The 23,377-nt window shown below is 37.8% G+C and overlaps 2 protein-coding genes across 4 annotated transcripts in view; one reads left to right on the forward strand and one right to left on the reverse strand.

Moving 5' to 3' along the window:
• emid1 (EMI domain containing 1) overlaps positions 1–20,124 on the forward strand; it is an 82,023-nt gene extending 61,899 nt beyond the window's left edge. The window contains exons 7-17 of one of the 3 annotated variants that reach the window (XR_013816436.1): positions 2,817–2,861; positions 4,218–4,316; positions 7,420–7,512; positions 10,562–10,651; positions 12,759–12,811; positions 12,890–12,952; positions 13,035–13,079; positions 13,230–13,274; positions 16,631–16,715; positions 16,899–16,989; positions 18,659–18,676. Coding sequence is in view for 2 of the 3 variants with exons in the window: in XM_079816214.1 (XP_079672340.1) it covers positions 2,817–2,861; positions 4,218–4,316; positions 7,420–7,512; positions 10,562–10,651; positions 12,759–12,811; positions 12,890–12,952; positions 13,035–13,079; positions 13,230–13,274; positions 16,899–16,989; positions 18,659–18,795 (761 nt within the window). In the remaining variant the exon portion in view is untranslated. Of the gene's footprint in view, positions 1–2,816; positions 2,862–4,217; positions 4,317–7,419; positions 7,513–10,561; positions 10,652–12,758; positions 12,812–12,889; positions 12,953–13,034; positions 13,080–13,229; positions 13,275–16,630; positions 16,716–16,898; positions 16,990–18,658 lie in introns of all 3 variants that reach the window. The other 2 variants (XM_079816215.1, XM_079816214.1) reach the window with 2 other exon arrangements.
• rhbdd3 (rhomboid domain containing 3) lies at positions 19,474–23,178 on the reverse strand. Its single transcript, XM_079816216.1, has 5 exons — positions 22,709–23,178; positions 22,248–22,631; positions 21,037–21,166; positions 20,724–20,936; positions 19,474–20,635 (listed from the first exon to the last, which is right to left on the reverse strand). Exons 1-5 carry the CDS (start codon positions 22,869–22,871, stop codon positions 20,449–20,451), a joined length of 1,077 nt encoding a protein of 358 aa, XP_079672342.1. The 5' UTR covers positions 22,872–23,178; the 3' UTR covers positions 19,474–20,448.
• Between the last annotated feature and the right edge of the window lie 199 nt (positions 23,179–23,377).

The following is a 23,377-nucleotide window of genomic DNA, read 5'->3' on the forward strand; positions in this document are numbered from 1 at the left end:
ATTTTGCGTTATTTCCTTATCACTTCTCGCGTGTGTTTGGTTATGAAACGTAGTTTGCGGACCAGACAGAGTTGTCAGTGATTCTTCATATTTTTAAGTCATGCAGTGTGAAACCACCTGATGCTGATCCGTCGTGAAGTGTGCACACAGCAGCAACTGAATGCTACCCCATATAGTCATTTAGTGTGAAAAGAAAAGTGATATGACGAGTTTGAAAATCGTGCAGTGTGAACCCGGCATTAGTTTCTGACCCCCGACTTTTGAAACCTTTTTTAACTTTATACAAAGTTAAATAATTGGCTTTTATATTGATATTGTCCTAAAGCAAAAACAAATTATTGAAATATTAAACTGGAAAATGTTGACTGTATTTTTTTCTACCCACACTTAAGAGTAATATTAGATGTATAAACCTGACGTGAAAGGTTTTAGTATAAAAAATGTATTAGTATAGAGAGAGAAAAAAACAAAGGCAAAGATCTTCATGGAAGTGCTCTGTCACTGCTGTGCTCGTTTCTAGAGCCCTTCTCTGAATGGTGGATCTCTCTTTAGGATGGATGGATAGTTTAGTTTACCCATTTCAAAAATGTTGATGAATCATCTCTGTCAGTTTGTGTATGTCAGCACTATATTAAGTGCATCCTTCATGCAGCAAGACATCCTTTTTGGTAGTTAATACCCATCCCTTAATTCCCCATACCCACTCCATGGCTGTCCCCCGCTGTCAATGTTCAATCCTATCATCACTTGAAGTGTGGGAGAGATTAAAAGGCGGGTCCCCAGAGATTTGTGAAATGACTAGACAGACTTTTAAGAAATATCCGGAAAACCCTTGTCGCACTTATACAGTTTTCCTCCTCCCTGTGCTGACTTGGCAGAACTATTCAGCAAATCGAGGGCAATTCAGTTCTTTCCACACAGAACATTGAATAGATTTGTTGCCCAGAAGTTCTTCACCTCAATGCAAAGTCAATCCTCTCTCCATTTGATATACCACAGCCATGAAGGATTGTGGTGGAAGGATGAGGCACAAATTACCCTTGAGGGGATTATTTCCATGTGCTGGTTAGACAAAGGGAGAGAGTGAAAGTGAATCTGGTGCTTCCATGGCAGGAACGAGCATTTGTGTGGAGCTCATAAACTGTGTGTGCTGTGCAGGGCCGTTTCAGTTGGCCTAAATTAGAATTTTAGCCCAACTGAAATCAAAAAATTGGATGTTAATTAGACATATGCATGGATTCGGTTATGCTGTATATTGGTAACAAGCACAGTGGGCATTTCAAAATAATATTAATAGTTCTAGGTACCTTTTTATCCAAATTATTTAGATTTTTATAATGCACTTTAGTAAAACTGTGTATATTCTGCATAACAGGCTGAGTGAAAATGCTAATTCACTCTCTGACAATAGGTGACATATATGGAAAAGCAGAATAATCCAGTTATTTTATTCACTGCGGATTGTCAAAAAACACCAAATACTTCATATTTATTTTCAAAACATTTGTGTACGCACATACATTTTTACATTTTAATCTGAACTAAAACATGCCAGTCCAGAAAAGACATTTAGATATTGGTTGAAAACAATTCTTGACTGTTTGAAACATTAGTTTACTTTATACATTATTATTGTGTATTGTATTTAAATGTTCAAGATTTCTTTTATGTTCACTTTTATATCATGATAAAAGTGCAACAATTAATGTGATATTAAAATGTATTACATCACATGCCTAATGTAAATACACTTATTCTATATGTTAGTTTTAATATACAATCAAGCAATAATAACACAACTATAAGACATGTTTACTTAGTAGTGATTTATATATTTGATCTCATCTCAATCAATTAAAAGCATAACATATAAACATAAATATAATTTCTTTTACAGTGTCTGTAAATTCAGCTGCGGCGCATGTGCCAAAGCAGTGTGTTTTAGACTACCAGCTTTCAGTGCGAATGAAGGTACAGCAGTCCCTGGTTTCCTTCTGATATATTCCTGGCTCATAGCTCGTCCAGCTTGTTTTCAAGCGAGCAGACATTGGCAAGCAGGATGCTTGGCGTAGGGCTTTATAGTTTGATCAAGACATTAGCAGAGTATGACTCCGTACCCCACTGTCCTCAGTCAGGATTTCAGGGAAGCTGAAGGTTAATCTGTGTGGGACTTTTTCCATGTCCAGTGGGGTTGTCTATCATAAGATGTCCCAGAAGAGAAAGGCAAGGAGGTTCAAATTTCCATCTCCCTTTTCTCCTTGTCTGCTTGCTGATATAGATCTAAACTACAAAGCTTTTGTGGTCCTGTTCAGGTTATCCCCAAAAGGAACGTTTTTTGAAACACGGCAGGTTGTTGGATTTGCGTTACTCTTAAAAACAGTCGGCATGTTCCTGCAACAGAAATGGTGTGGATGTGTTCATGGCCAGATGCTTGGTGGGAGAGAAACATGAGAAGATTTTATTTTATCATTAAGTCTTTCAGGGGGAGAATAACATGAGTGACTGTGTAAATATATTGATGTATCAGTTCATAAATAATTCCTTTAGGGAATCCTGTCTCTGCAGTGATGTCACAGATGATGATCTCACATGATGAGCTCAGTGTTATTTAGACTGTGTCTGCCAACAGGCACTTCGCTGATCCACTGATTTTTATCAGGCTGTGGGACTGTTCCAATGACAGGCCTGGAAGATACTTTAGTGTGGAAGATTGACTTTTTTACAGACTAGAGCAGAGAGTGTTTTAAGATCTGGAGAATCTTTATACTTCATGTTTAACTGTACATTTGTGTGTGTGTGTGTGTTTTCCCCCCCAGGTCCACAGGGTGAGAGAGGCCAGGAAGGCTTACCTGGTAAAGATGGTCAGTTGTATTATGTCTTTTCACTATTCAGTTCAACCTAAAATACACACTCAAACACACATACACACTTCTGCAAACTCGCAGTAGAGGTCTGCTGCCCGACCTTGATTCGTTCATTCAGTTTGTGAAGACTGGGCAGAAACTTTCTAAAACGTAAAACAAGAAATGATGGAGACCTTCTTAAAGAGACAGAGTCGTCAGAGACGGAGAAAAACAAAAAAATATTTCACCATTTACACACTCTCATGTTGTTTCAAACCTCTATGAGTTTCTGTCTTCTGTGCAACCCCCTCAAAAAATGATATACCGGTAATTAAATAAAAAGAAACCGTTTTTTTGTCCATACAATGAAAGTCAGTGGACTCTACTAACTTTCATTATATGGACATAAACAGTTAAAATACTTTCAAAATGTTTAATTTTGAGTTCTGCAGAAGAAATAAAGGCATGCAGGTCTGTTTGGAATGACATGACGGTAAATAAATGAATTTTTGGGGGAACTATCCCTTTAAGGGTGTGTTCGCACTTGGTAGGTTTGGTTCGATTAAAATGAACTCTGGTGCGATTGCTCTGTTAGTGCGGTTCATTTGAATAAGTGTGAACACTGCCATCCGAACCTTGATGTACACCAAACAAGCGAATCGAGACCCCTGAAAAAAGGAGCTTCTAAACCAACTCTGGTCTGCGTTGCATTCATATTTCAGGTGAACCACACTAAAGACATCTAAACAAACCAAAAACAGGGCATGATGTCACAAGACGCGACCCTAAAAAGGAGAGAATGCTCAAGCATACTTGTTTTTTTTCCCCTCATTGGAGCTACATTGCCCAAACAGCAGACCTTTGTTTGTGTGCAACGAAGGAATTCCTGTCGTTGTTTTTACCACTTTACACATTTTATAAGCCTTTCATGAGTTATGAGCTTGTAAAAAATACAATCATATGTACGTACATACAACACGCGCATTTAGCCCAGCACAGAGCATTGTTTTGGATGTTCTGTAAATTCCATATATCCTACTAAAGCTGTTTTTATTTGTTTTTTTACCTTTTGGTTCAGTGTTAAGAATTATAGTTTGAACGCTTAGTGAACCAGGACTAAATGTAGCATTTTCTTTTTTGGTCCGGACCAAAAGAACCAAGAGATCCGATTTACATGTGTGAACACACCCTAATAAGGTCTTCATGAAAGCTCAACAAGTGTAAAGTGTAGTAATTTGGGGTCTACTCACTTTGAAAGGGAAAAAGAGGTTCAGGTTCGAGAAAGGTCTAGTAATTGGACATATTTGGTCGCTATCTCTTCAATTTGATGCCTCTGTAGACCTTACACATTACACATGTTCTCTGTATCTGTAGGTAAACCAGGGTCTCGAGGTCTGCCAGGACCCAAAGGAGAGGCGGGTACCAGAGGTCCATCTGGGGCTCCAGGGTCCAAAGGAACATCTGGTCTTCCAGGTACTTTGAACAAATCAAGCCCACAGCTCTATCTCTGTATCTTGAGATCACCGATATCACTCTGTGACTCAAGACACAGGTTGTAGAATAGCTACATCCTATCAATTAAGGACCACAGAAATGGCACATTCAAAAGAATCCCAAAAGATGTATTAGTACATCAGTTTATATAATTGTATCCATTTAAAACAGAGCCTCATTTTCTTGTGGAGTGCTGACCTATACTTGCAAGAATGTGGTTTCTCATCATGCTGACTTTTCTGCCATAAGAGGCACTATATGAAGACATTGACGAGTCAGCATTGAGCCCCAAGTCCACTTGCCAAAATATTTGTGCTTGGACCACACTGTAAAAAATCTTTTTTTGTTCACAGCATGTAGTGCTGTTCTAGGGTTTGCCTAAAAACACACACACACACACACACACACACACACACACACACACACACACACACACACACACACACACACACACACACACACACACACACACACACACACACACACACACACACACACACACACACACACACACACACACACATCAACTAACATATGTATCGCTTACCCCAAGACTCAAAGATAGTACAGATTTTAGTACTGTTATAATATTTAAAACATGGCTACAGGTATGAAGGGTCTTTTACCCCAGCCATGACTGACTGAAGTGGCTTTAAATGACCCTAGGTCCTATGGAGGGGCTCCTCAGCCATGTGAATCCAATCTAAAGTGAACATGAGATATGTATACAATACTTGCTTCTTATTTCTTCCATATGTTTGCCATTGTATTGTTTTTCTTGGATTTGCCTTTTTCTTTACGCCTTCATGTCATGCACAATGAACTGTATCTGATTGCCGTATTCTCTCAAGAGAGGTATGTTTAAATAAAGGCAAGATAAATCTAGAGAAAAATAACGTCAAGGTATATGGGTAGCTGACATGTGACAAGCTATACTTCATCTAAAACTATTTTCAATAGCATTTTGATCATTCTTTTATTTGCAGTTTTATGTCCTCGTATTAATTGAGAGACTACAGGGACTTTTTTATTTGTATTTTTTCAGGTGAAATTGTGAAAAAAAATTTGACCAGTTAAAGCTATTACTGTATATTCATATAAATGATATGTTCATTTATATTTTATCCTTAAATCTTAGGGAAATGGGAGAAATTTAAGAATTTTGTTAAAAGGTTGTGGTGGTACAGTGGTAAAGTGCAGGTCAGAAAGAAACATGGTACTTTGATATATACCATGGAACTGAATGATTACCATATTCATTGGCATTCATTTTGTAGGTGAAGGATGCCACTGAAAATGGCAAATTCAGAGATAGTACTTTGGCTATTGCTCTGAAAGTCTTTGTGATTGTTTTTACTCTTGACTCAGTAGAATACCGGTCCACGCAATTCCTGTTGAAGGGAAACAGGACATCCTCTTTACATGATGCTCTTACATATATACAATGAACTGTTATTCACTCAATTAGCATTCCACAAAGCAACAGACTCCACATGTGACCTGTCTAAGAATTAATTTTGTCTACTGCTTTTTATTTACACATGCAGTCTACATTGTTTTATCGAGCCATCAAGTTATTGTGCAAATCAGCCAATAGAGATAATAATAAGCCCAATTTAATTAGAAAGGAGGCATGTTTACAGAGAAATGATTGACAGTACGTATGATGCAATGCTATTTCAGTACATTTAGCACCTGCTTAAGCTGGATTGTGGGTGGTTAGTGAATAATAAGAAACAGGTTTTTGCACTGCAAGATCATGTGCAAAAATGACACAATTGTTTAGTGAATTTGCCCCTCGGAAAAAGAAACCTGTTAACTCATATTAAAGGAATTTTATAATACTTCTCATCTAACCTCTTTTCCAAATAACTTCAGTAAAAAAATGTTTTTTTTGCATTGCATCACCTTTAAAACACCTAAAGGAGATCCTGATGAGAAATGTGGTGATAAAGATGCAGGGATGTCAGAGGTGAGTATGAAGGACAGAAGAGGAGAGGAAAGGAAGCGACGGGATAGGAACGGAGAAAAGAAACAAAGACAGGCAGATGAAACTTGTTCTGCAATCACATACTCACGCGTACACCAGCCATGATATATAGCTTTTCTTTCCTTTATTTTTTCCCTGCTTAATCAAAACGAACAGGCAATAAGCAACCAGCTGGAGTGATATTGTGTAGATGCACACAGTCACACACACACACACACACACACACACACACACACACACACACACACACACACACACACGTTTGTTTTTGTGAAATGTGAGGACATTCCATAGGCGTAATGGTTTTTATACCGTACAAACCGTATTTTCTATCCCCTTACACTGCCCCTGCCCCTAAACCTAGCCCTCACAGGAGACTGTGCAGTTCACTTTCTGTGAAAATAAAATTGTTCTGTATGATTTATAAGCATTTTGAAAAGTGAGGACATGGGGAACGTCCTCATATTTCACCCTCTTTTTGTAATACCTATGTCATACCCATGTCATTATACACATTTGTGTCCTGATATTTCACGAAAACATGCCCACACACACACACACACACACACACACACATCCAGAAAGAGAGCTGTATGAATCAGTGCAGTCACCAGCCAGGTTTTAATTTATTACACACCAGAGTCGCTAATATGCTCCGGCATTTAGCAGTGTTTATTTGAGTTTTCCCAGCTCTCCCTGTTAGAGCCCAGCACATGGCCATTATGAACCCCCTCCTGTTAATTACAGCCCACACACACAGTCACACACAAATACACACCACTCTCCTTATTAACCCGTTTCCTAGAACAGCCATGTATCGAAACGAAATACCTCATTCTACCTTAATCTGCGCTCTCTTTCACTTCCTCTCCTTCCCTTTATGACGCTAAACATCCCGTAACTTCCTTGGAATTCTTTTATCATATACTGTAGGTGCTCAACAAAGTGTGCAAAAACACTCTATACGTTCTCTAATTTCCTGTTGAATGGGACAACAGTGCCTTATAATTGACTATTCAGGGGAGAGATGGCTTGAAATGTGTGTGTGTTTGGAGTTTTCTCAGACATCTCTTTTTTTTGCTTTCTCCTCAGGTCCACAGGGACCACCGGGCCTCCCAGGAGAGAGGGGCCTCCCTGGGCCACCCGGGCCCCCTGGCCCTCCAGCCCCTGTACCTGAAGATGCTGGTATGAGTACTAATTATTTAAGGGGCTTAAATGATAATGTACAGTCATCCGGTCATTATCACGAAAGAAAGCCCAGAAACCAGGCTGATACGGACCTTGATGTAGAGTAAAGTGGGTTTAATTTGCAATAATGACTGACTGATTGTGCTTTCCCACACTTTATTACACTATCGTTCGAAAATTTGGGGTTAGTAAGATTAAAACTGATTGAAAACTGCTGATTATTTTTTTATTAATACTGAATTAAATTGATCATAAGTGACAGTAAAGACATTTATAATATGTGACCCTGGACCACAAAACCAGTCATAAGTCGCACGGGTATATTTGTGGCAATAGCCAACAATACATTGTATGGGTCAACATTTTTCTTTTATGCCAAAAATCATTAGGAAATTAAGTAAAGATCATGTTCCATGAAGATATTTTGTGAATTTCCTTCCATAAATATATAAAAAATGTATTATTAGTAGTAATATGCATTGCTGAGGACTTCATTTGGACAACTTTAGAGGCGATTTTCTCAATATTTTGATGTTTTGCACCCTTAGATTCCAAATATATTCCAAATATATCAATGGAAAGTTTATTTATTCAGCTTTCAGGTGATGTATAAATATCAATTTAAAAAAATGGACCCTTATGACTGGTTTTGTGGTCCAGGGCCACATATTAAAAAATATTTATATTTCTACTTTTTCTGTTTTATCCATTTCAAATAAATGTTCTTTTGAACTTTTTATTTATCAAAGAATCGTGAAAAAAGTGTATTACGGTTTTCAAAAAAATATTAAGCGGCACAACTGTTTATCATTGGCAATAATAAGAAATGTTTATTGAGCACCAAATCATATATTAGAATGATTCTAAAGAGTCATGTGAGACTGAAGACTGGAGGAATGATGATGAAAATTCAACTTTGCCATCACAAAAATGAGTTATATTTTAAAATTGTAACTAATAATAATAATTATCTGTATTTTTGATCAGATAAATGCAGCCTTTGTGAGCATAAAAGGCTTCTTTCAAAAACAAACTTTGGAATGTTAGTGTATGGCTGCTTATTTTATTATGATTTATTATACAGTTATTTTATTATGTTAGAAGAAGTAGAGACATAAAACTAGGACATCTATGAAATCATTTCCCTGGAAAGGCAGTCAGTTAAACAGTTTTGTGGTCATTATACAAAAGTATTTGACCGCGGTATGCCACAACTGACAGTCAGAATCAATCATCAATCAGAATCAAGTATCCTAGAAAGCTGTTACAGTTGCCCGCATTTGGACCCCTCGCCTTACTCTCTCTCTGTCTGTCTTCAGGAACTACGTATGCTCCGCTCTCCCATGTGGCTCTTCAGATTTTTCACACCTTAAGAATCGAGTTGTGAGGGAAATTGCTGTAGTGCAGAACCAGATGTATTATGTGGACAGAGACAGACACACACACACACACACACACACACACACACACACACACACACACACACACACACACACACACACACACACACACACACACACACACACACACACACACACACACACACACACACACACACACACACACACACACACACACACACACACACACACACACACACACACACACACACAGACATGCTGTAGTCAGTTGCTCTCAATGTGGAGCAGCTTCAGTTGTGAGTGCAGGCCAGCTCTGCAAGTCTAAACCTCATTAAGTCATAGGACAGTCAAGTCAAATCTAGTTTTTACACCGATACTTCCTGATTGTGCTACAACAGAGTGAATGGGAAGCTTCAAATGAGTCCAAAAGAGGGATGAATAGAAAGAGGAATGGATTGAGGAATTAGGCTAACTTATGGGCATCTCTTCTCTCATTGCCCCTCTTTTCCTTCCCCACCATTGATTAAAATGGCAGGTTTCAGGAGGTAATGCAGGCTAGACTCAACAGTCACATGCTGGGAAAAAGACCTGTCTGTCTGCTGCTGATGTCACTCAACCACTTCCAGATGTGCACGGCCAAAACAGCAGGGTAGAGCAGGAGAAGTGTGTGTATGTGTGCTGTCTTTATGCTTACACTCAGTTAAACTCTAAGCACGAGGGAGTGTTTTAGAATAGAAGCAATAATATTTTAGTGTGTGTGTCGTCACTCTCGAGGAGGACTGGCCCATGTAGCGGACTGACTCTTCGCTTCAGCTCAGTTTTATATCTGCTCTCGGTTGAAGGAGACACAGGCCTGCCCAGACCTCATAAAGTTTGAGAATTTTAGACTTGGGGGCCTTAGAACTTTATAACTCAGTTAAGGCTCTTATTCCCATGATTCCACCTTCAAAGTAATCAGGACAATTAAAGGGTCTGCAAGGGGCTTCCATAGAAAAACACTGTCTTTATTGGAGTTTCCTGTCTGGGTCTGAGCTCAGGGACGCCCTGCAGCCACCGAGACTACAGCAGAAAACTCACCTGCTGGGGGAGACAGGCAGACAGACAGACAGACAGAGAGAGAGAGAGAGAGAGAGAGAGAGATGGGAATCTACCTTTGTCATTTCAAAACAAAACATTTACGAGTAGACTTTGATGCAGACAATATTCCCAAAGCAGCAATGCACACAACAAGAGCAATATAATACATTAATGAGCATGTACAAACACCCAATAGCGTTTTTAGTATGTTTTTATTGTTTGATTTTATAAATGTATAAAATGTCTGCTCTGATTGTCAGGGTTCCAGGCAGAGGGGTTATTAATGAAGAGGAAAATAAAGACCACACAAGAGAAAGAGACGAAGAAAACAATTAGGCTATACAAAAGAAAACCACTGGCTTGTAATTTTATCTATAATTTTTTGTGATTTAATTCACTTTTCATGGCAGAAAATAAAAAGCCAACACATAAAAATGTCAAAACCGATTTTACAATTTATGGTGCGCCAATATTTTACAACCTGCTACAAATGACATCACTGTTTATTCTTGTTTAAACATCGCCATCTACAGGCAAGTAGCCATAACGACGCTCTCCATCAGATCGCTGTCACTCTGACTGACATATATTTTTATATATTATTACAGGTCTGAAAAAAGACAGTCTCCTACATAACAACTTCCCCGACCTCCGAGCGACCCCTCCACATGGACCATCAGGTCCACCTGGACCCACCGGTCAGTGAATAGGAATTATTTATTTCTTTTTTAAAGTATTTTTCACTATTGGACATTTATTCCATTGGATGATTACTACATTTTAAACTAAGCTTTTGAAAGCCTGATTTGAAAACAATCAGATGATTTTCGGCCACATTCACACTGAATGTGATATGTGATTGAATGTCATTTAAGACATTTAAGTCATTTTGTTAATATAAATATTCACTACCTAAAAATGCAGCCGAATTTTCATTAAATCTGCAAAGTATATACAGAACTACTTTTTAGTGAATCAGTTATCAGAAATCAATTTCATTGTGCAGGAATTTGTGTTTGTGTCCCAGTTTAGCATCATGAGATATGACATATTTTACATTTCCATACACTGCCAACAGGATATTGAAAACATCAGACAACAAAAATGTCACTAGACTCAAAGTAGCCTTATAATTTGTGGCCTGTCTTAAATTACTTATTGCTTCAATGTGATTAAAAACAAGGAATTTCACTCTACTCTACCTTTAGCGCAAGTAACCATCTGATTCATGAGAATGTACATGCACATCTTTAACATAAATATTACTTTTTTTGTTGCGACTCAGCAGGTATAGAAGCAACAAACCATTCTGCAGGAACCCAATGTCAGTTATGATTAGAATAGTTATGGTTCTAAAACTAGAATGTAACGGCTGCAGTCCGACATCAAGCTTTTTTTGTCTGAATTAATAATTTTATCAGATGAGGTTATAGGAAAGCCTTTAATTTTCGAATAATGCCAATAATACTTTCAGTTTAAAGTTCCTGCATCATTTTAGACTTTCATGTATTCATAATTTCAAGGCATTTCATTGTGTTACTCTTAATTTTTATCAGTTGCCCTTGTATTTTGTTAAAAGACTTTTCCCCCTAGTAGTATCCACCTGTGTTATGAGGGTATATTTGGACCCAAATGTGATATTTCAATTAGGGTTGATATCACTGATCTATATGGTTGACACTTTATCAAAATTCCAGTAGTCGATACCAATACCAGTAAAATTTCACTGTTCTCGGTACCATACCAAAACTGTTGAAACTATTTTACTATTTTATTTATTTGAAAATAAAAATATTAATTAAATTAGATGTTTATTATTTATGATGATAATAATTATAAGTAAATAATACATTTAACATGCAGCCTTCAAATGTTTATCAGTAAACAATGTTTATAAAGAGATCAAGTATGGAAGCTTGTTTCCACCACAGAATAAAATCTTTTATCTCACAATTGTGTTTACATCTTGCAATTCTGACTTTTTTCTCAGAGCTGCAAGATATAAACGCACAATTGCGAGTTATAAAGTCAGAATTGCGTGATATAAAGTCAGAATTGATAGTTATAAAGTCAGAATTGTGAGGAGGAAAAAAATCTGAATTGTGAGATAAAAAGTCGCAATTACCTTTTTATTTTTTTTATTCTGTGGCGGAAACAAGCTTCCAAATCAAGTGAAAAACAAAACAAACAAACAATTGAGCGGATTCTGACTAACTTAAACACCTCTGATTTGCCATTGCATTTACGCGCTCAACAAATATGTCTGTGATTGCCTCAATGATTAACACTTCAAAACCACATTGTAAATAGAAACCTTTGATGCTCTTCACAGAGCGCTTTCACAGATACTAGAGCTTTTGAAAGCAGCCACACACAGACACACACAGTCATGAACAACTGACCGGTCAAACACACACAGTCATGAACAACTGACTGGTCAAACACACACACACACACACACACACACACACACACAGACAGCTATCAGAGGTCAACGAATATACACAGTACTCGGAGTCGGTACTACGGGTACTGCAGAAATGCTGGTATAGTCACATTTTTTAAATTTCAGTATCGATTTGTTACTGAATTACCAGTACTTTTGACAACCCTAATTTCAACTGTAGGAACTTGTCAGTTTAAAAATCGAAGTAAGCCTGAAACAATTCGATTTTTTTATATCAATGTTCTGTCATTTGAGAGTATAACGCTGGGCATCATAAAGTTTTGTGTGCCTTGGACAAATGGAATAATATTAAATCATGAAGCGTTTTTTTTCAGATATGTTATTTCTGTCTTTTGTAGGTCCTCCAGGACCAGAAGGACCCTCTGGTCCACCAGGCCCTATGGGACAAACTGTAAGTGTATGGCTGATAACTAAATAACCCATAAGTGAGTATGTGTACTAATGTGTCATCTTTTTGTCATGTAATCAGGGAAAGCCGGGAGCTCCTGGTTTGCAAGGCCCAGTGGGTCCAAAGGGCGAACGAGGCGAAAGAGTGAGTGCACACACTCAAACCTGCCCAGAGCAAAACTTCCTGTGTATACTGTGCATTTCTCACCCTTAATGTAACTCCACAGGGACCTCTTGGATATCCAGGAGAGAGAGGGTTCAAAGGAGAGCCGGTAAGATGCCCACCTCCTACCTCATCGAAAAAGCACAAGGACAACACTATAAGAGAAGTCCATTCGACTTCGTCTTCTGAAGCCGTACAGTAGCTTTTTGTGAGAAACAGGCTGAAATTTAGATCACTATTCACGCTTTTTTCCCCCTAGGGAGAGCCAGGACCTAAAGGAGAGCCAGGGGAGAAAGGTCTTCCGGTAAGGCAAGCCCATCAGGAGAACTGATTGACACACACTCACTCCCGCTTATGAGAGAAATCAGTCCCTGAGCTCATAAATGCAGGGAAAATGTCAGTCGTGCACTTAAGAGCTGTTTAAATACATTGATTTTAATGCAGCAATAATCTCTTTCCTTATGCCTGCTATTCGTTGTTCTAGAGCGATTTAAACGTAAGAGATTTTGACATTTGCCGTGATGTTTTTGTCGTTCCTGGTTTTAGGGTTTTCATTGCGCATCCTGCCGTTCATCTGTGTTTTAACATCAGCAATCACTTTAAATCCATCAGTGGAATTTTCACCATGAAAAATGAGGGCAGATTGACTTTCTCATCCTAAATTTGTGGAAAACGATCAGAAGTATAAGCAAAATTATGAATGAATGAAAACTCCACTGAAAGGATTTGCTCCACAAATGCTGTTCATTGCTTACTTACAGTACTCACTGTTACCACATTATATGTCTCGGTTTTGTGTGCACTGAAATTGTTTCCATATGTTTTTGAATAAGAGGTTGCCCTTTATGACTGATTTAAGACAAGTTTTTGGCTTCTCACTGTCTAAAGGGGGTTTAAGGGTTTCTGATCTAGTCTCAGATTAGCATACAAGGGCATAATCTCTTCAGAATGTGCAATTATGTTGTAAATGTTGTTGATTTTGATTGGTTGGTGGTTGGGGCTGTCTTGAGTGTTTCCCCTGTCCTCTAAAGCTGATTCCTTTCCGTTACTGTCTCCATGGCTGCCTTTCACAGCCACCAGTCTCTTAGCTACCAGCTCTGGCATATACCCAACACACAGTGAAGTTAAATCTTTGCTTTGTCGTGCTGTCGCAACAACGAGGAAACATTGTATTATTGATATAACCTTTGTGTGTACAACATTGCAAATTGATAAAGGGGGGAGGGGGGAGGGGAAATAATAAAAAAAAGTAGAAGGATGTGTGTTGTGTATATGCTCCATTTTAGCATTTACAGGGATTTGGTGTGTGGATGGACGTGTAGATCGATACAGCTATTGTTCAGTGTCCCACAGTGCATTGCTGCATGTTCCCATCTCATTGTGCTGCTTGCAATCTTCCTTTTTGCCTACTTAACTTACATCTAACCATTCGATTTCCGAGTTCCCAGCATTGAGCAATTCATACTCAAACAAACGTTCTGTTTAATTGCGTTACGCTATCACACTCAATCCATTGTGAAAGGCTTGCTATATTGAATAGCCTTTTAGTTCACATGTTGATGTATGGTTGGTGCATGGTCTGCCAATCCCAGAAGATGTGGGCCATTTGTGTTATTAATCATAAAACAGATCATTCGATTAAATCCTGTAGATGCTTTATGTAGACTCCTTAGAGATGTATACATAATGTACAAAGACCATACAACTATTTGAAGATTAATCTCTTCACATTTATCATTTTGAGGCCTTGCACTCATATAATACCGTGGGGAAAGATTCTGGACCATAGCCATACTTACATCTCTTAATGAATATGGTATTTTTTTCAAGAAATGATATTATATATTGTTTTATTTGGCTAGATGAACCATCTATTGCTCTCACAGGCACTAACTTTTACTTAAGCCTTACATACATAACTCTTTCCTGCCTTCATCAATAACACTGTTTTTCTAACGTGTGCTTGAGCTTGGAACTGTTGTGTAGAATGTAGAGTTTCTTTACACTGTTCACAAAATGCCTACCAAAGCCACAGAATTAAGTATTTCAGTTTCTTGATGGTCACGTGTAGTGATTCCATGTAGGGCTGGGTAAATATAGATTTTCCAATTCATATTTTAGTAATGTACATGAGATAAAAGGTTCTCTCTGTCAATGTTTCCTGCACCCCTTTTCTACGACGTAGTTATATTTTTGCTGAATTGTTAATGTGAGCTGTTCACAGTATATGAGGCAATAAAAAGAAACATCTCTCTGTTGAATTGACCTCACAGGCTGTATGAAAAACATATCGCTTCCAGTGTAGTCCATTAACAAACGCATGACTCTTTGAACAAATAAACAAGTTTAACCCATTATTTGTAGTGAATCAAAAACATACAGCGTGACTAGCATGGCCTGATTCCTAAAATGAATGACTCTTCCCAGCAAGCAATGGCCCCCATTTAACCGTCTCGGTTAACTATAGATCTGATATAGTCCCGGCTATGAGTAACCCACTTCTAGCCAAAATAACCTTGAATTTGGTTGCATGTCGTTTTTTCCCTAAATAACTTGTGAGATTTCATCATATAAGCAAAGTCAACAGTGAAATATAAGGTGTTTGCTTTCATTATTTTGGTTAGACTAAATTTTCACAGACAGCCCAAATTTTGCCATGTTTTAGCCTAGACATCAGGGCTGTGTTTGGATGGCTATTAGACGTCTTTTAAATGCAAAATTGCTTGCTGGGTTATGAGACAGGTCTTTTTAGTGAATCAGAAACATACCACGTTGCTAGTGTGGCCTGATTCCTGATAAGAATCTACAGACTCTTTTTAATGAATTGCAAACATCTCTCAGTGTAGCCCGATTCATGAACAAATGAATCTTATGAACAGGTTCTTTTTAGCCAAAAATATGCAGCACGATCCTGTATAATTGACAGTATCTGGAAAGTGAACATTTCCTGAATAGGTAAAGGAAATGGAGATTATGACTGAAATATCAAACCGAGAGATTGTGAATAACATTTAAATCGGAAAATCTTTATTGATACCCAACCTTAATTCCATTAATTTATTTATTTATATGTATTATGGGGACATTATTTACTGTCTCTTATAGGACACCAGTATTTGATAGACATGTCTTCAGCGTGAGCTAATAAAAGTGGCTTTGGTGTAAGAGCATCTTTTACCTTGAGATGAGCAGACTAAAGACTAAAGAAGTGTGTCCATAGTCAACAAGTACTAAAATGGTCCAGGTGACTCCAATATTTCTTTAGTTTGAAAAAAGCTGCTCACCTCTTGGTTTTCTTTTAGTAACATAGTCTGAGTGTACTTGGAATGTTAAATGCACGTTCAAATCTAAAATGATTGAACATTTGGTCTTGATTTGCTTTAAGGAGCCTTTGGCCTGACCTGAAAAAAAACCTCTGCATGCACTTTTGTCAAGTCTTATGGCATGGCCACAGAAGAAAGAATGAAATAAGACAGGCAGAGCTAAATCTGATGTATAGTTAACTGGAGTTTCGTAGTGAATGGAGCTGAGAACTTAACCCGCTAACTACGATAATGGATTGAGATTAATGTAATTGATTAACAGAATGACTTTGCATCTTGGCGAGCGCTTTTGTATGGCTTGTTCCCAATACCTTGACGGCTGTATCTATCTCCACAGGGGGATGGGATACACCAAATCCGCGAGGCCCTGAAGATCTTAGCCGAGAGGGTTTTAATACTCGAGACTATGATCGGTATCCATGGTGAGTAGGAGGCCAGAAGTATAGGTTTAGGTCCGTTTTAAAGGACTTAGGACCAGGGGTCAGAGATTTCAAGCCGTCTTTTACCCCACAACACCTGCAAGTACAGGGGCCAAGTACTCCACCTGCCACTCATGAGCCCACCGCCCCCGCCACCATGCTTTCAAAACTTTTGATCTTTGATAGGACTTTAATTTGAAGAAGTTCCAAGACTTGCAGGCTGACTTAGAGCTGCTGGCTCGCAGGGTGCAGCTGCTGGAGGCGATCATCTGGCCAGGTAATGCCCGTCTCCCCTCGTCTAGCAAGTCAATCTACTGCCATCTCCTGGCCTGTTAGAAGATCAGCTCACAGGAAGGATTGTATGAATCATTAAAAAAAAAAAGACTGCATCCAGGGCCAGACTCCAGCAGTATTTCCCAGTTACTAGACCTCTCACTAAGTCAATTTTCTTTATAATGCCACACAACCACTAGGTATTTAGAAGATGCTTTCCCATCCAGAGACTAGTGACTACGGTACATTTACTAAGGAGACAGACCCGTGCAACAGCCCGGATTCAGTGCCTCACTCAAGCATTCAATGTGATACTGGGAACCGCAGTAAAACACCCGTTCATGAACCACCCCTTCTGAAGTTTGAACCGACATCCTTTGAATTACTAGTAAAGATTTTTTTTTAAACCACTTTAGCCACTTCTTCCTGTGATTGGAGACCCATCATTACCCACAGGGCTCCAGACTAAAAAATGACTAGGTTGAAATTGGTTCCTAAAAGAAGTATTTAGGAGCCAAACAACTTTTTTGTTAAATTGTTGTTCACTTTAACTCACTGCTCTGTGCTATGATTAAAGTATGGTTATTATAGTATGTAGATGATTACTCCTGCAAATGACTTAAAATATTAAAATATTAAATAATTATAATTTATATAAACCAGGGTTTTCTAGTTGTATTTAGTATAAATTATTTATGATTTGGCTGTCACTCTAGTGATCATGCTTGTATTTGTGCCATATATTTGTGGATTTTGTGCATTTTGTAAGAATATACAGTGTGTGTGTGTATATATATATATATATATATATATATATATATATATATATATATATATATATATATATATATATATACGCTGTAAAAAATTTCAGGTCTCCAATTGAAAATGTTCTAGTGACTGATCACATCTAAATTTTTTAGTTGGCCAAATTGAATTTCTGTGAATAAAATTGTATCAATTCACAGAAATTCAATTTGGCCAACTGAAAAATTTAGATGTGACCAATCACTAGAAAATGTTCAATTGGAAATTTTTTACAGTGTATATATATATATTATAATGATCTTTAAAATATAATTTATTATTTTATACAACATAACTCTCACAATTTCAATTTCACAAACCTGAAGTACACATCACAGTAATGATTTCCAGATCAGTTTAAACTGGACATTTATCCAAAAAATTACAATTAAAAAAATACTCACGGGTCAGTGAGGAAGTCAATTGAAAGTTGAACTCGATAGTGTCTCGGAATTATTCTAAGTGAGGGAATCTGATTAAAACAGCTAACTCTAGAGTGAGTTTAAGAACATGAATCTGAGTGAAAAATATCTGAGTGATAATCTGAGTGTTATATTTGTTCAGACATCAATGCTCACACACTTTAAAGACGTAACTCTTTAATGCAACTTCTCAAAGATGTTTTCACGACTATCGCTAATAGTTACTAGAGTTTAAATTATTGTAAGAATTATTTTTTGCAATTGTCACGTTTCTTCATCTCAACATGGTATAACCTTGAACGCCATAATAAACATATGCCAATTCTTAGGATGAACTGAATCATTGGACTATAGTTCATCAGTTGTCTGACACCAGCAACTTTACAAAGTATTTAAAGTAACAGATTAGCACTTAGCAGCCTTAACTTTCTCTTCCTTCAACAGAACCAGACCTAGGGTCAGGAGATGGCCTCTTTGGCACACCATCTCCAGACGTCTACCGGATTAAGAGGGCAAGAATGTCATCTTTGCGGGTCAACTCTCCCTTAATCACTGCTGAGACCAAGGTTCGAGGGAAGTAGTCTGCATATTCCAAAGAGTGAAGCCGTCATTTCCATCTCGATTCAATTATCCGTAAATCAGCTGAACTGGCAACAACTACGCAAGTCCCCTGAGACACACACATATTACAGATCCAACCGCTTTGGAATATTCCAGTTAATCCAGAAGGGGGAGAAACCTCAGGGAAGACCAAATGGTGCTGTATAAATTAACCACCTCTAATGGGACTCCACAGGTTCCTAGCACCTCTCCTCTGGCAAATTATTGTGGTTTGCCATCATGTTGTGTCACTCTTATGACACAACCAAATGAACACAATCCGTCTCAGAAGGAATGTATCGACCTATTGTTTGATACTCGTTTCACATGAAAAAAGAAACATGTTTTAGAATACGATATAGAGAAACAGTATTGGTGCTTGTACAACTGTGGGCAAGAAGGGTACAAAACCTGATGGCATATATGATGGAGATGAAGGAGAGCATCAAACCATATTATTAGTCTTTCCAGCTGCTGTTAGGAGCTCATAGTAACTTCAGCAAATGTACTGTATGAGGAAAATGCACATAACGATTCTGCTATTCAGCCAAACACCACACTTCCCCCAATGATAAAAACTGATTTCATATTCTGTTGCTTGGATTAAATGCACTATGTAGATAATCACTTTGTTTTTCAAAGAGAAAGGACAACTGAAGGACATAAACATGTATAAACTTTAATTCAGTTGTAATAAAAAAAAAATGGCTTTGGGTTTCCTCTCCATTTTGAAACGGATTGAAACTAGATTTAAATTAGCGAAAACAAATTGTTTAAAATCGTTTTGTTAAAACGCGCCTGTGAGGAGCATGAGTTTAAGTGGTTCTGAATTCAATTCTAGGATTCTCCTCTAGTTCAGGACAATTATTAAGTAACCATAAAATAAAGAAAATACAAAATGTGATCTATAAGATCTAACTGGAGCACAAGGGGAAGTGGGAAAACTACTCATATAACTTGAATTCTGTTTTTGTGTTTCATGCATGTCTTTCCATCACAGTTACATGCACATGCATAGGACTGGTTTCCTTCCTCAATACTTTTCCATGTCTTTGTATTCCTATATAAATATTGTCGTATTAATTATTTATAGATGCGTATTAGCGATTGATGTTTTCCTTATACTGTATACCAATTCATGTAACGTCACCTGTATTTTTCCATTTCTAGCCTTGTTGTGTGAATTTGTCTTGCCAATTGGTGTTAAAACGAAATAAACGTTTTGGTGTTTCTTTTTTTAAGACAATCTACGTCTTTATCAATACTTGCTGAATGTTTGGTAATATTTTAATAAAGAATAATCTGTAGCCAAAAAACCTTGACTAAAATAAATACTGTTTAAATACTGACATATGCACATGACTCTCCTGGCCTGACAATCTAATAATGTGGATTTAATGACACTGTGGAGAAGTTACTTGGAACGTCCATGTCTCATCCACTGTGACAGTTAAAGAGTATGTGTTTAAGTTTAATCTTAAAAGCTGCCAACACCATAATATAAATAACACATTTTCCAAACCACCCATAACTTGCACACCCAAAAGTCATGAAGTAGTAAATACAAAGTAACAGTTCACTCTGAAGATCAATGCTTTGCTTAAATGATACTAGGGCAATGCTGTAGGACAGCTTCAATTTGAAGCAGTATCTCTGAGCTGTGACGTTGATGATGGCTTCTTCCCTTTAGAGGTGACCACAGCCTCCTCCCCAATCTGATCATCAATAAGCAGAGAGATCGCTCCATCCAACTGCCCTGTAGCGGCCAGAGCCACAACGGCTTTCTCTGTGGGGAAGCCCATCTTCTCCAGCTGTTGCAACCTGAAAGTACAGGAGATGCACAGCATGAACGTAAGCATTTAAGATATCACAATAGACGAAGAAACACTAATTTACACTATGAACTAACCGTAATGAGGACACTGACGACTTGGGTACTTCCACTTTATCGGCTGCACCCTCAGGTGCGTCGTGGAGTGATGCTAAAATCCCTGCTCTCAGCATCTGCTCCTCTAACAACTGTGAATCTGTTGCCAACAAAGGCTCCTGATGCCACTCTGACACAGAATGCTGCCATACCGAATGATTTTCCAACTGGGATCTACTGGTTGAAGGCTCTGGTCTATTACAGAATAATAATAAAGCTTATTAATTATTCTAGTTACATGACATGATTTAATAAAAAAACAAATGGGAAATATTAGCAGAGAGTTTGCAATAACCTTATTGAGGTGTTGTGGTAAACTGGCAGGTGTGGATGAGAGGTAACAGGGATGTAGGCCCATTTTGGCAAGCAGGCACATGCACCCAGTCTCTCTATCTGCTCCAGGATTTCAATAAACTCATTATTGTCTGTATAATATATTAAGGGCATCAATTTATAAAGACAATAAATATCACAAAATGAATCGCGATTAATTGATTCTAACATAAAAAGTTATTGTTTACATAATATATGTGTGTGTGTGTGTGCATCTCTGCATATATACACACAAACATACACACATATATAATACATATAAATATAATAATATATACACACATATATTATGTAAACAAACTTTTATGTTAGATGTGATTAAATCCCTTTGACAGAACTATTATATATAGCTTTTATTGAAGATAATACTTCTTGAAACATCGGGAGTCACAAAATTAATTGCTAGTATTGTTGATATATTAAATGAATATTTCCCCCAGAAATTAAAATTCTGTCACTATTTACCTCATCATCGTTTGAAGAATTTGGTAACTAAACAGTTTTGGTTTCCGTTCCCACTGAATTCAACTGTATCCACAAAAAAAATACAAAAGTCAATGGGAACCAAAACTTGGTTATAAACATTCTTCAAAATGTTGTGTTTTGTGTTAAGCAGGAAAAAAAGGAATGCAAACAGGTTTGGGATGACATAAGAGACAGATTTTTCCTTTTTGAGTGGACTATTCCTTTAAAGGGATAGTTCACCCAAAAATGAAAATTCTGTCATAATTTACTCACCCTCAAGTTGTTCCAAACCTGTATGAGTTTCTTTGTTCTGCTGAACACAAAAGAAGATAGAGTGAAGAATGTTTGTAACAAAGCAGATAGAGCAACCATTGACTACCATAGTATTTTTTCCCCCTACTATGGTAGTCAATAGTTGCTCTATCTGCTTGGTACAAGAACAAAGCAGAACAAAGAAACTCATGCAGGTTTGGAACAACTTTGAGGGTGAGTAAATTATGACAATTTTCATTTTTGGGTGAACTATCCCTTTAACCAAAATTTCTGTAAATAAAAATAAAAAAAACGTTTGAAAACATGCATCTTTGTCATAACACAGCAGAATACTGGAAATATCTTAAATCGGAAGCAGTCTATATTGGGGAGGCCTTTGAAAATTATTTGGACATTTGAGTCAAAAGGGTTGAGAAGAACTGGTTTAAAGGATACAGTTGAGTCCCAGACAAATGGCATAAAAATGCAGCAGGCCTGGAGCACTGGGAAGCAGAAAGAGGTCGAGGAGCAAGAAGAGCCAAGGCAAGAACCAGACAGGAATAAAGCGCAGGACCCTTCTCTGCTTCACCTGCCGACACTGAGCTGTGAGCAGGGCAAGGAGGGTGGCTGAGTATCCACTGACCCTGCTGGCTTCATCCCCGGTAACAAAGAGAAAAAGGGCATAAATAGGAGGAAGGACCACAGTGGAGATAAAGGAGAGAGCTAGGAAGACAAAAGTGCCCCATCTTCTCTCCTGGCAGGGCCCGATCCACAGCAGCAGGGTGATGTTGTAGAGAAATGAGGTCAGCTCCTCGTTACTGAAGGCGTAGAAGATAAAATCTGCAATAAACAAGAATCATTAGGAACTGAACGCCTACAATCGAAATCAAAATCTTATACTTTCGTGTATTGCTTACCATAAAATCCAGGAAATTCCCCGCCTGGTCCTAAACTTAGACTGGCATGAATACCACAGAGCCAAGTCGACAAAATTAATATGACTATTATAAATGTCCCACTACAATATCCAGGCCGGTTTGATCCAAACCACATCCATGCCGAAAAAAGATGATCAAGCATTGTAAAATGAAAAACGCATCACCTGAGGGGTTTGCTATCATTACAAGTATCTATCTAGATTTGTGCTTACTGCAGGTGTATCATGTATTCATGTTTCCAGTTGAACTTCCCTGCTAGTTTACGACGCTAGCATCAAGAGGTCTGTTTAACAAATACTTCAACTAACGAGTGTACGTACGTACTACGAGGTGCATAAATATAACTTTTTGCTTAATATTTTTTTTATATAACAAACAAATAAGTCCAAGCTACACCAATACCAATGTCATTGGCTAACCCTTTTATTTTGACAGCGATTAACTTCCTCTTTCGGACAAGCGCATTTGTGGGAGTCTCCGAATATGTTGTGAGAAACGTTTTGAGGGGTTCATATTTATAGAATAATATGTTGTTAACTATACGTAACTGTTTCAAATAGTTTAATTATTGATTGACTCAACTGTAAAGATCATCAGGCAAATAACATGTTAACAATTATAAACACAGATTTATACGTGTCCCCCTAT

Source organism: Gobio gobio, assembly GCF_949357685.1.
Source record: "Gobio gobio genome assembly, chromosome: 4".
In the NCBI taxonomy this organism is placed as follows: Eukaryota; Metazoa; Chordata; class Actinopteri; order Cypriniformes; family Gobionidae; genus Gobio; species Gobio gobio.

What these genes read in the sequence shown, in the direction of transcription:
- rhbdd3 (XM_079816216.1), bottom strand. Translation starts at nt 22,871, where the DNA reads ATGCTTGATCATCTTTTTTCGGCATGGATGTGGTTTGGATCAAACCGG. An exon ending in CATTTGTCTGGGACTCAACT is followed by an intron (nt 21,167 to 22,247) that starts GTATCCTTTAAA and finishes TATATTATACAG; the next exon opens with ACAATAATGAGTTTATTGAA. An exon ending in TCGTCAGTGTCCTCATTACG is followed by an intron (nt 20,636 to 20,723) that starts GTTAGTTCATAG and finishes CTGTACTTTCAG; the next exon opens with GTTGCAACAGCTGGAGAAGA.